Source organism: Carcharodon carcharias, chromosome 20 (assembly GCF_017639515.1).
Source record: "Carcharodon carcharias isolate sCarCar2 chromosome 20, sCarCar2.pri, whole genome shotgun sequence".
Lineage (NCBI taxonomy): Eukaryota > Metazoa > Chordata > Chondrichthyes > Lamniformes > Lamnidae > Carcharodon > Carcharodon carcharias.
Window position 1 is genome coordinate 108,173,986 of NC_054486.1, and position 13,798 is coordinate 108,187,783.

At 44.0% G+C, this 13,798-nt stretch overlaps 1 protein-coding gene across 1 annotated transcript in view; it reads left to right on the forward strand.

The window, feature by feature from the left end:
- The window catches only part of LOC121292845, a 141,333-nt gene extending 128,005 nt beyond the window's left edge, over positions 1 to 13,328 (forward strand). The window contains exons 9-10 of the mRNA XM_041215316.1: positions 9,683 to 9,900; positions 13,199 to 13,328. Of these exons, the coding sequence (XP_041071250.1) occupies positions 9,683 to 9,867 (185 nt within the window). The 3' untranslated portion in view covers positions 9,868 to 9,900; positions 13,199 to 13,328. The remainder of the gene's footprint in view (positions 1 to 9,682; positions 9,901 to 13,198) is intronic.
- The last annotated feature ends 470 nt before the right edge of the window (positions 13,329 to 13,798 follow it).

Genomic DNA, 13,798 nt, shown 5'->3' on the forward strand with positions numbered 1-13,798 from the left:
AATGAGAGTTTTATATTCAGACAATTGGGGCTAGATCTTCAATTGCTGGTGGGGGCGGGAATGAGTGCAATTTGAAAATTGTGTTCTTGGAGGGCAGCGCGGATTCAGGACCCAGAACTCATCCAAGTGTCAGGTTCGTGACCCCCACTCCCCCTCAAAAATCTGACCCTTGGGCCTCAGAGCTATATACTTAGACTTTTGGGGAGTGAGGTTATATATTCATATATGTTGGGGAGTCAGGGTTTTAGACTCAGACTGTTGGGGCAGTGAAGGTTTTAACTGAGCATTTTGTGGGGCTGAGGCTTTGATATTCAAACTGTAGTGATGGTTTTATATTCTGACTCTTGGGACTTTTGGGGGAGCAAGGAATTTATATTCAGACTGTTGAAAGAGTGAGGGTTTTATATTCAGGCCCTTGGGGAGTAAGGGCTTTATATCCTAACAGTTGAAAGCATGTTTGCTTCATATTGACACTTTTGGGTGAGGGCTTTATGTTTAGCCTGTTATGAAGTAGGAACTTATATTCGGATTGATGGCATTGCATGGGCTTTATGTTGAGAGTTTAGGGAGTGTGGACATTATATTCAGACAGTTGTGAAGTGAGGATTTTATAATCAGACTGTTAGGAGAATGCGGGCTTTATGTCGATCTATTGAATGAGGGTCTCTTATTCAGGCCTCAGTTGCTTTCAAAATTTCTCTGGGCTAGGATTTCTGAAGCTTATTGTATCAGTTGCCTAATGCTGAGGGAGCACAATGCCACAAAGAAATCACTGCCTCACGGGAGTGTTAAAATGATGCTGACCCCAACTAGGCATATAAATAGTAACAGGATGGTAAAAGGAGGGGTGGACTGATTAGAGAGCAAAAAGAGGATCAATGCATGGAGAGAGAGGATATGGCTGAAACACTAGATGAGCACTTTACATCTGTCCTTACCAAAGAAGAGCATATTGCCACCTTCTGGATTTACAGGCACATATTTTTGGCAATGTGACCAAGGCTCAAATTGGTGCCACACATTGGGCTGAATTTTGCCATCAGCAAACAGGGGGCAGGGCCTGCTCGCCGACGCAAAAAATGATGCGGGATGACGTCGGGGGAACCCTCGATGTCATCCCGCCCCATTTAAATCTTCAGGAAGGCGGGCAGACAGCGAAATCAGCTGTGGGCCCGCCAACCTGTCAATGGCCAACTGAGGCCATTGACAGGATCATTAAAACAATTAAAGGTCCTGCCTGTCCAACCTTAAGGTTGGCGGGCAGGCTAGGAGCCCTGGCGGGGAATAGAAAAAACATGAAACCTCATCCACCAGCAGGATGAGGTTTCATGTAGGGATTTAAAAAGTTTAATAAAGTTTTAGTGTAAATTATGAACATGTCCCATCTCATGAGGGGGATATGTTAAGGATTTTTTTCTCTATTTTTAATGTTCTTAGAACTGTCAGCGATCTCCCTGAGGCAGCACTTTTCCTCGGAGATGTGCGCTGTTTCGTGTGCACGTGCGAAAGAGCACTCTCTTGCTTTTGGGGAATTCCCCCTCCCCACCTGCACAGGGAGCGCATAGCGCTTCCCGCCGGACGTCACATTGGGTGGGCCTTAATTGGCCCGCCCATGTAAAATGGCGGCGGGGCCCGCTTCTCTGGCGGGGATCTGTTCCCCGCCCGCTGGAGATTGGGTCAGTCAGGCCCGCCTGCCCAGAAGGCAGAAAATTCTGCCCATTATCTTTGTCTTTTTGCACCTTTTGGAATGCTATGAAGTGGTCAAAATTGACCTTTTCCTCTTTGCAGTTGACAAACAGCATACTAACCAGCCTCAATGGACAGCTCAGGAGACAACCACTGAATTGCTGCAAACTCCTCCTACTGACTCTGATAACAGCCAGGTAACGTTCCCTGTTCCTCGAAAATGTTAGAGAGTAAGGTGAAGCAGAAAATGGTTGCGTATGACGAATGTCAGGATGAAAAGTAAAGTGAGAACCAAGCTGAATATGCAAAATGAAAAAGGAATTAAGAGAAAGAAAGAAAGAATATGATAAGGGATTGGCAGCTAACGTAAAAGGAATTCCAAAAATCATCTGTAGGCATAACAGGGTAGTAAACAGGGTAGTAAAAGGAGGGGTGGGCTGATTAGAGAGCAAAAAGGGGATCAATACATGGAGACAGAGGATATGGCTGAAATACTAGATGACCACTTTACATCTGTACTTACCAAAGAAGAACATATTGCCACAGTCATGGTGGAAGAGGAGGTAGTTGAGGCTGAATGGGCTAAAAATTCATAAGGAGGAGGTATTAGAGGATGCTGTATTTCAAGTTGATAAATCATCAGGACCAGATGGGATGCATCCAAGGATGCTGAGGGAGTAAGGGTAGAAATCGCAGAGATACTGCCATAATCTTCCAATCCTCCTTAGATACTGGGGGTGGTGCCAGAGAACTGGAGAATTGCAAATATTACACCTTTGTTCAACAAATTGTGTAAGGATAAACAGGTCAGTCAATTTAACCTCGGTGGTGGGAAAACTTTTAGAGATGATAATCTGGGAGAAAGTTTACAGTTACTTGGACAAGAGTGGATTAATTAAGGGAAGCCAGCCTGGATTTGTAAAAGGTAACTTGTGTTTAACAAACTTGATTTGAGTTTTTTGATGGGGTAACAGAGAGGGTTGATTAGGGTAATTCAGTTAATGTGATGTTTATGGATTTCCAAAAGGCATTTGATAAAGTGCCACATGACTGTGAGGTGAGAAAGAGAGACTGAAAGAGTGAGAGCATGAGTGAGTCAGAGCATGAATGAGAGAGAGCGCATGAGGAGAGAGAGCGCATGAGTGAGATAATTGGTTTATTGAGAAATCATCATGGTGGCACTTGTTGAATTATGATGGCAAATAAAAATAAAGTATTAAATAATAAAAGAATGACATATTGCAGGCGAAATGTGAGGTCGTACATTTTGGTTAGATACAGGGTAAGAGACAATATAACATAAAGTGTATAATTCTAAAAAGGGGATACATGAACAGAAAAAACAGGGATATATGTGCACAAATCATTGAAGGTGGCAGGGCAAGTTGAGAAAGTGGTTCGAAAGTAAACCATATCCTAGGCTTTATATACAGAGACATAAAACACAAAAGCAAGGATGTTATGACAAACCTTTTATAAAACTGGAATATCCTGTACAATTCTGGGCACCACACTTTAGGAAGGATGTGAAGACTTGCGAGAAGGAGCTGGAAAGATTTACAAGAATTGTACCAGGGGTGAGGGACTTCAGTTAGGTGCACAGCTTTGAGAAGCTTGAGTTGTTCTCTTTTGAAATGAAAAGGTTGAGAGGAGATTTGATAGAAGTGTTCAAAATCATGAGGGATTTAGATAGAGTGGATGGAGAGAAACTTCCTATTGGCGGAAGGTTCAAGAAACAAAGTTTTAATGTGATTCAACAGTAGAAATGGCAACATAGAGAGAAACATTTTTTTAATGCAGTGAATGGTTAAAATAAGGAATGCATGGTCTGAGAGTGTGGTAGAGGCAGATTCAATCATGGCTTTCAAAATACACTTGGATAAGCACCTGAACAGAAAAAGTTGGGAGGGCTAAGGGGAAAGGGCAGAGAGTGGGACTAGCTGACTGCTCTTGTGGAGAGCCAGCATGGACATGATGGGTTGAAAAGCCTCCTGTGCTGCAACTATTCTTCATTCTATGATACCTCCTCATCCAGTAAATCAGTAGGACATGTAGCTGTGTGAGGCATAACCAAGAGCTATGCTTAGGAATAAAGGTTGAAGCTCCATTAGCTGTCTTGGTTAGTATTTCCAACTTTGGAAGAACTCTTCATATTCCTGGAGCTTCTATCACGTGACCTCCACCTGTTCACACTTGGTCAGCCTATGTTCTGTCCTCTTTTAAATTAATAAATGAATGTTTTAAAAATTGCATAATTTAGTTTAATTTTCCTCATGATGGCTACACTGTGTACAACGTGCTCTGTTTACGACTACCCTGTGCTACCACTCCTATGTAACAGGCTGTGTGTTTTTTTTATTCATTCATGGGGTGGGTGTGCTGTCAAAGCCAGCATTGCCTTTCCTTATTTGTTCTTGAGAAGGTGGTGGTGAGCTGCATTCTTCAACTGCTGAAAGACATGGAGTGGAATCATCCCAGATTTGCACTAAGTGTGGTAATGGGTGGAAAATAGGATGTTTTACACGCCAGTCGCAATGGTGGCTTTTCACGCCATATCATCCCAACCCTGCCTCATTAATAATGCATTCCTGGGAAACACGCCATTTTGATGGCAGGCAGGCTCTCATTTGCCCTCTACCAAGCCATCATTTTGCTGCTTCATCACGCCGGACGCCATATTTAAAGTGCAGCTGTGCACACACTTCTCAGTGCTTCCAGCCCAGGACTGCTGCACAGAAGACATGGCCGCAAAAGGCAGGAACACTGCAGCCCTAGGTTTAATGACGCATCCCTTGAGTGCCTTTTGGACACAATGGAGGCCCGCCGTGATGTTCTCTATCCCTGCTCTAGCTGCAGGATGGGCAGCAGCACCATTAATCTGGCATGGGAGGTGGTGGCAGCAATGGTCAGCACCAATGTCCCACTAAAGAAGACAGCCACCCAGTGCCAAAAAGGGATAAATGATCTCCTCTGTTCTGCCAGGTAAGTCATTCTTCTCATCACTCTCAACTCACACACTCATAAACCCATCACACATCCATAAGGATCTCACTCACTGCCAGTTCAAGGGACATCACCATTCACTCTCTCATACACACCTTCATTGTCTTCATCCCATCATGGGACCACCCACACATGCCAAGCATACTTATCATCTGGCCTGGCAGGCATCCTGGTCACACCCTCTCCATCTCAAATCATGCAGGACAAGCTGGCACACAAGAAGAGGGAGAGATCACAGACTGGTGGAGGAATGCCTGAAATTAAGGTCCTCACGGACTTAGAAAACAGAGCCATCCAGCTGGCTGGTGACGATCTGGACTGTTCCTGTGCAGACGGTGAGGTTGGTGGTGCTCTACCAAGTGAGGATCCATCAGGCAACCATGCTGTGAATGACGTATCCTGTTTCACAGGTCACTGCGATGCACTAATTATCTCTCCTTGCTTTCGTAGGCACATCTCAGAAATAGCTGATAGAGTCCACGACCCTGGGCCTTCAGTCAAACCCTGAAGAAACCTCTGAAGAGGAATCTGAAAGCACCATCATTGAAGACCCATCACAGCACTTGCCCACACCCTCCACCAGCACAGAGACACACATCTAAATGGACTTAGCTTTAGCATAGCATCGGGATCACAATCTGGTGAGCATATCACACTTTCTGGTCCACAGCAGGCAGCGGCAGGGACTTCCCAGATCCCCAGCACTCGGACGACTGCTGGAGGTCAGAAATCAGCTGATCCCAAGTCAGATGACGAGCCTCTGGACTCGGTCGTGCCTCAGTTGCTGGAGCTGCAAATGCAAGCACAGGAACATTGGGAAGGGACGCCTGCTGCACTCCTCAGGTTGCAAGGTACGATGGAGGAGTCCGTCCGCCTTCAGGTGGACGTGATAGCGCTGGCATGCCAATGCACCAAGGTCAACACTGATAGGAAAGCAGCCGTCATGGAGACCTTGGTCCAGGACATGGCTTCTGCGCTACTGTGCAGGCTGAATTCCATTGTTGATGCTATAGTTAGCTTCCAACACTGTGTACGCAAGAGGAGCGCACGGCAGTTCGATCTCACTCCAGCTACCTCTTCTCCTGAAGGAGTCAGTCAGGGGCCCTAGGCATCCATAGGGAGGAGGGTCAGCAGGTGCACACCCTGGGGCCACTCACCCAGGTGACTCTGGGAGTGTCTGGCCCATCCGAATCCCCTCTTCCTATGATCCCAGCAACTCCAGCTCCGCAGGCTGAGGAGGGTGCCGCTGCTGTACAGCAGGACTCCAAAAGTAGGCCAGGGCTTTCCCGGTCTCAGCTCTCCAGAGGTTGCCCACCAAGATCATCAGAGACAGGACGTAGCAGTCAGCAGACTGCTACCACCTCTGCTGTGGAAGTCTGGGCAGCGCCAAGAAGTAGCAGCAGGGTTAGGAAAGTTAAGAAGATATAGTTACACAGTCTGGGCTTGGGTGTTAATCGCTTGTACATAATGTTCACTATCGTAAATAAACTCCCAAGAATGTCTGAAACAGAAAATGTTGGAAAAACTCAGCAGGTCTAACAGCATCTGTGGAGGAATAAAACAGAGTTAACGTTTCGAGTCCTTATGACTCTTCTTCAGAGCTAAAGAGAAGTAAAATGTAATAAAATTTATACTGTTTAAGGGGGGAGGAGTGGGTGAAGCTGGATAAAAGGCCAGTGGTAGGTGGAGGCACAGGACAGATTACCAGAGATGTCATGGACAAAAGGACAAAGGGGTGTTAAAGATAATGATACTGGCTAAAGGAGGTGCTAGTGGTGGCACTAAGGTCGGAGAGCAGAATGTGATAATGGCAGGACAAGGGTAAGCACTCTAGAAAGGACAACATGAACAAGTGACAGATGGCCCTAGTGGGATTGGAGTGGGGGAGGGGATATTGGTGGGAAAAAAGATTGAAATTAAGATAAAACAATGAATAAAAATTAATTTAAATAAAAATAGAAACAAAAATAAGTGGATAAAAAATAAAAATGAAAAAATGAAAAAATAAAATTTAAGAAATGAGAATGAATAGTGCAAAAAGGGCATATAAAGGGGGCGAGGATGGAGGACAGAGTTCATGGTCTGAAGTTGTTGAACTCAATGTTAAGTCCGGAAGGCTGTAAAGTACCTAATCGGAAGATGAGGTGCTGTTCCTTCAGTTTGCATTGGGCTTCACTGGAACATTACAGCTGGCCAAGGACAGACATGTGGGCACGAGAGCAGGATGGGGTGTTGAAATGGCAAGCGACAGGGAGGTCTGGGTCATGCAAAGCTATCACCCTGTCTGCATTTGGTCTCTCCAATGTAGGCCAAACTGAGAACTTTAAAATCTGCAAAAGAAGTAGTGGCAGCTACTTGACAATATTATGTAACTGATTGCCTAAATAGTGGCTAATTACCATGAGTAGGAAGCTGAGTAAGCACTTATAACTTGGTGTGCCTCAAAAAGATGCTTAAAGGTGATCTGCTGATGCAAGAGGGGTTACAAGCAATGGTCTGAAAAGGAGTATATTGTAAGCAACGTGTAAAAGTTGGAAATTTAGGGACAGTATGAATTTGATGTAGAGGGGGAAAGAGATAATAATTTTTGTCAACAAAATTAATGAGTGGTTTGTGTAAGCTTTAGACTATACTTAAATTTTTTGTTCTGGGTCTTAGAGCTTAGTGTTTGTGTTTAGGAAAAGAAAAATAACCTTATGGAATTCAAATTTCACCATCTGCCCTGATGGGATTCAAATGCAGGACCCCAGAGCATTACCCTGAATCTCTGGTTTATTAGTCCAGTGACAATACCGCTACTCCACTACCTCCCCCTCCCCATGCTTTATATCATGCTGAGTGTAATAGTCAGGCCCTTTCTAAACACTTGCATAGATAAGGGGTTACACAAGATGCCATCCTACCAACTTAGAAATGTCAACATGGCAGCCTGAACCAAGTGACCTTGCCATTTCCAGGGTCTGTTTAGAAGTTAAAGTGTTTAGAAATTGCCTTTCCAGAGAGAGAGAATCAATGCTGAATAGCTAATCTCATAAAAGTTCTATACTGTCCAGAAAATACAAGTTTATTTTGGAGTCAGAAGGAGAGTGGGATTTGACTGGGTGAGATATTAAAGGCTTTCAAGAATGAACACAAGAGTTGGATTTGACTGGGATATTAAAGGGTTTTGGGATGTGGCAGGAGTTTAGGATTCAACTGGTTGAAAGGGGACAGGAAGTGGACAGCAGAGTGACTTTGAACTGGGTCTAATATTAAAAGGTTTGAAGAGTAGCAGGAGAGTGGATTTAAACAGTGTGGAATAATAAAACCAATGGAGAGTGAGCAGCAGAGTGGGATTTGACTGGGTAAGATATAACAGTGCATGAAGATTGAGCAAGAGAGTGGGTTTTGACGGTGAGATATTTAAATATATTCATGGGATATTAAAGGTTATCAGGTGTGAGCAAAAGAGTGGAAGTGAACAGGGTAGGATTTTAAAGAGTGCACGAAAGTAAGCAGGAGAGTGGGATTGGAGAACATGGGCAGAATTTTCCCCCCGTTGGGGGGGATGTTCAGGAGTGGGCGTGTGCAGGCGTGCCACTGATCAGCGCCCCCAAACGGGGGTGCGCCGCCATTTTACATGGGTGGGCCAATTAAGGCCTGCCCAGTATGATGTCCGCCAGGAAGCGCTGTGCGCTCCCTGTGCGGGTGGGGTGGGGTCGGGGGTTGTGGATTCCCTAAGCCGAGAGTGCGCTCTTTCGCGCATGCGCAGGAAAGAATGCATTCATCTCCCTGAGGCTAAATGCTGCCTCAGGGAGATTGGCGCCAAATTCAAAAATGTTAAAAATAGAAAAATAAAATTTACCTGACATGTCCCCTCATGTGACACTGTCACATGAATTGGGACATATCTATCACTTTTAATTAAACTTTCATTAAATTTTTAAAAACCTACCTGAAACCTCATCCCGTCCATGGATGAGGTTTCATGCTTTTTCTGAAGCCTGCCAAGGATCCCAGCCTGCCCGCCAACCTTAAGGTTGGACAGACAGGTCCTTTAACTAGTGAAATTACTTTTTAAATGGCCTCAATTTGCCACTGACAGGTCGGCGGGCGCACAGCTAATTCGGCTGCCCCCCCACCGACCTGAAAATTGAAATGACATGGGGTGATGTCGGGAGTTCCACCTGACGTCATCCCTTGTCAATTTACGCATTGGCGAGCGGGTCCCACCCTTGTACGCCGACCAGGAAATCCTGCCCCATGTGTTATTAAAGGGTATAGGGAGTGAACAGGAGACTGGAATTAGAGTCGTTGGAATATTAAAATGTTTGGGGCTTGAACAGAAGTTTGGGATTAGAGTTGGCGGGAGAATAATAGGTGTGGAAATTGAGCAGAAGGGTAGAAACAAACCTGGTATCTGTTATGAAGTAAAACACTGGCATAGATGATGGGCTAAATGCAGGGTTTTAAGAATGAATGATGAAAAACTGCTTCCACTGGTCAGTTTAGCTAGAGGGAATGGAAATGGGGATATTTCCATGAGGATTCCTCTGATCATCTGCTTTAAATCAATCAGGAAGAGCTTCAGAAATCCTAGAAAAAAGGAGTAAGGCTTTTCCACTGAAGGTATGGCAAGTGGTCAGGAGAGCTCACGTGGAAGTTCACTCTTCCATAAATTTGTCAATTTCAAAGGATTATTAGCACATGAGATGCCTGACCATAAACAGTGGGGTTAGCAGAACCAAAAGTCTTTTCCTTGATGTTGGTTGAGTGATGAATCTCTGGACACCAAGGAGAACACCCCTATTCTTCTTCAAGTAGCACCATGTATCTTTTTATCCATCTGAAAGGGCAGTTGGGGCCTCAGTTTAACATCTCATCTCATCTCAAAAATAGCAATAATCCAATACTTGGGTTATATTCTCAAGTCTCTAGAGTGGAATCTGAATCCTCATTTTCTGGCACAATGTGATTGGGCTCACACGTAACACAGCTGTCTTTTTCTTTTTAGATACATTTGTTGTCTCGGAGGGTGTTGGAACTGGCACAAGCTGTGGAAACCAGGCTGCAAGAAGCAGGTCGTCAGATTCGAGACCTGGAATTGCGGAAACCAGTAGATGCTGTATTGTTGGAAGGCAAATTGAACTGCATCCAAAGGATGATGGAAGAAATGGAAGGAAGTATCCAGCAGACTGAGAAAAGGAAACAGGCATGCATTAGGGACAATAGGTGAGCATATATTAAACTAACCAAAAAGATAATGAATATGGAACCTTGAGCTTGTCTCTTTAATTCTCCAGCTCACCTACATCTTTAACTTCACTAATGCATTTAGACATTTACAGCACAGAAGGAGCCATTCAGCCCATCATCTTACTTCTTTACTAGCACATTCCAAAACTAACTCTGTAACTTTCTGCTTCAAATATTTATTTACTGTCCTCTAAAACGATGCAATATTCTACCCAATGGATTATTAGAATCTTACAGCACAGAAGATTATTCAGCCCATTGTACCTGTATTTTGAAAGAATGATTGATATAGTCCTATCCACCCGCTCTTTCTTCCACAGCCTGCAATGGTTTTCCTTTTCAAGTACATATCCAATTCCCTTTTGAAAGTAACTATTGAAACTTCTTCTAACACCCTTCAGGCAGGGCATTCCAGATCATAAAAAAACTTGCTGCGTAAAAGATTTTCCTTGATCTCCCTCCTCATTTTCTTTTAACAGTTACCATAAATCTTTGTCTTTTGGTTACTGGTTCTTCTGCCATTGGAAATAGTTGCTCCTTATTTGCTCTAACAAAAGCTTTCATGATTTTTTTTCTTCATTTATGGGATTTTGGCAGTCCTGTTAGGAAGGGAGTTCCAGGATTTTGACCCAGTGACAGTGAAGGAACGGCGATATACCTCCAAGTCAGGATGGCGAGTGGCCTGGAGGGGAACTTGCAGGTGGTGGTGTTCCATGTGTCTGCTGCCTTTGTCCTTCTAGATGGTAGTGGCTGTGCATTTGGAAGGTGGTGTCAAAGAGCCTTGGTGAGTTTCTTCAGTGCATCTTGTAAATGGTACACACTGCTGCCAATGTTTGTCAGTGGTGAGGGAGTGAATGTTTGTGGAAAGGGTGCCAATCAAGCAGGCTGCTTTGTCCTGGATGGTGTCGACCTTCTTGAGTGTTGTTGGAGCTGCACTTATCTAGGCAAACAGAGAGTATTCCATCACACTCCTGACTTGTGCCTTGTAGATGTTGGACAGGCTTTGGGGAGACAGACGGTGAGTTACTTGCCACAGGATTCCTAGCTTCTGACCTGCTCTTGTAGCCACAGTATTTACATGGCTAGTCCAGTTTAGTTTCTCGTCAATGGTAAACCCCAGGATGTTGATAATGGGGGTTTCAGCAATGGTAATGCCATTGAATGTCATGGGGCAATGGTTAGATTCTCTCTTGTTGGAGATGATCATTTCTTGGCACTTGTGTGGCGTGAATGTTACTTGCCACTTGTCATTTCAAGCCTGGATATTGTCCAGGTCTGGCTGCATTTGGACATGGACTGCTTCAGTACCTGAGGAGTTGTGAATGGTACTGAACGTTGTGCAATCATCAGCAAATATCCCCATTTCTGACCTTATGATGGAAGGAAGGTCATTGATGAAGCAGCTGAAGATGGTTGGGCCGAGGACACAGCCCCGAGGAACTCCTGTAGTGATGTCCTGGAACTGAGATGATTCACCTCCAACAACCACAACCATCTTCCTTTGTGCTAGGTATGACTCCAACCAGTGGAGAGTTTCCCCCCTGATTCCCATTGACTCCAGTTTTGCTAGGGCTCCTTGATGCCACACTTGGTCAAATGCTGCCTTAATGTCAAGGGCAGTCACTCACCACCTCAGGAGTTCAGCTCTTTTGACCATGTTTGAACCAAGGCTGTAATGAAGTCAGAAGCTGAGTGACCCTGGGGGAACCCAAACTGAGCGTCAGTGACGTCATTACTAAGCAAATGCTGTTTGATAGCACTGTTGAAGACCCCTTCCGTCACTTTACTGATGATGGAGAGTGGACTGATGGGGCAGTAATTGGCTAGGTTGGATTTGTCCTGTTTTTTGTATACAGGACATACCTGGGCAATTTTCCACATTGCGGCTAGATGCCTGTGTTGTAGTGCACCGGAACAGCTTGGCTAGAGCTGCGGCAAGTTCTGGAGCACAAGTTTTCAGTACTATTGCCGCAATATTGTCAGGGCCCATTGCTTTTGCACTATTTACTGCCTTCAGCCATTTCTTGATATCACGTGGAGTGAATTGAATTGTCTGAAGACTGGCATCTGTGATGTTGGGGACCTCTGGAGGAGGCCGAGATGGATCATCCACTTGGCACTTGTGGCTGAAGATTGTTGCAACTGCTTCAGCCTTATCTTTTTTGCACTGATGTACTGGGCTCCTCCATCATTGAGAATGGTGTCATTTGCGGAGCCTCCTCCTCCAGTGAGTTGTTTAATTGTCCACCACCATTCACACTGGATGTGGCAGGACGTCAGAGCTTAGATCTTAGCCGTTGGTTGTGGAATCGCTTAGCTTTGTCTATTACTTACTGCTTATGATGTTTGGCATGCAAGTTGTCCTGAGTTGTAGCTTCACCAGGTTGATACCTCACTTTGAACACCTTACTTAAATATTGCCTTAACATTCTCGGCTCTAAGAAAAATAATGCTAACCTCTCTAATCCCTCAACACTCTGAGCAAAGACATTTGTTTTGGATATACTTTTTGCTAATTCAAATATACATTTTCAGGTGTATGGAGCTAGCCACCCTCTTCTTCTCCTGCGCCTGACTAAGTGGTCACAAACTGCTGTTCACTGATCCTTGAACTGATCTGTGTGATCCAGTAAAATATCCCAAGAGGGTCCCAGCCCTGTTCCTAGGCAATAGGAATATGGCAACCATTGGAACATTCTGTGCCTTGAAGGTTACCATCTCCAGTAATCAACTGTCACTCTCCACAGGTGCTAACTTACAAGAACACAGAGACAAAGAAAAAATACACCCAAAAAATTCCTCATCTCAGAGTTGTTGGAAGTACAATCTTTGAGGTGTGACATTAAACTGAAGTCCCTTCTACTATGATTCCATGCCAATATTTTGAAGAAAAGCGGGGGCTCCTTGAGGTCCTGGCCAATATTTATCTCTGAACCAACATCACTGATAAACAGATGATCTGGTCATTATCACATTACTGTTTATGGGAGCTTGCTACGCACTAATTGGCTGCTAAGTTTCCTATATTACAAAGTGTTACAATTCAAAAAATACTTCAATTTTAGTATAGCACTTTGCTGAGTGCTGAGGTCATATAAGGTGCTACATAAATGCAAATTCTTTTTTAACAGTTTACAAGCTGGGATTGTTGCCTTGCACATTAATCAGCTTCCCATCATACAGTGTGAGGAAAATCAGCAAGAAAACTGAGCTGAGTTATATATTTTGAACAATGAAAGCTTCCATGATGCATGTTAACTTTCATTGTGTTTAGGAATCTGACTAAAGCATCTGTCGAAGGAGCCATTCTGGAGCTGCATTTCATTCAACAGAAGCTGGCCTTAATTCAGCTGAAGGAACAGTATTCCCGAGTAAAAATGCTCCTCTTTGTGAATAAACTCCAGGTATTCATAATTCTGTTATTTGTTCAGTAACTTTAATGGGGTCTTTATATTATTCATTCTTGGTATGTTACAGCCACTGGCAGCATTGTCATTTATTGCCCATTCTTATCAAGTGAACATTTCAAAACTGAGAATGATGGAGTTTTGTTGGGTAAGGGTATTAAAGGATAAGAAATTAGACATGTTAATGGAGTTGAGGTACAAATCAGCCTTGATATCGTTGAATGGCAGAATCAGATCAAGAGCTTGAATAGACTATTCCTGTTTTTATCTTACCCTGAGAAGGTGGAGGAAGTCTTTTTTTAAACTGTTGCAGTCCCTTATTATTCTTTATAGCAAATTAATACAAGTAACTTGCTGAGCCACTTCAGAAGGCAATTAAATGGCAACTATGAAGGTTTGGGACTGGAGTCACATATAGGGTCGTATACCAATGAAACAGTTGTGTTTTTCCGATGATCCAACAGATT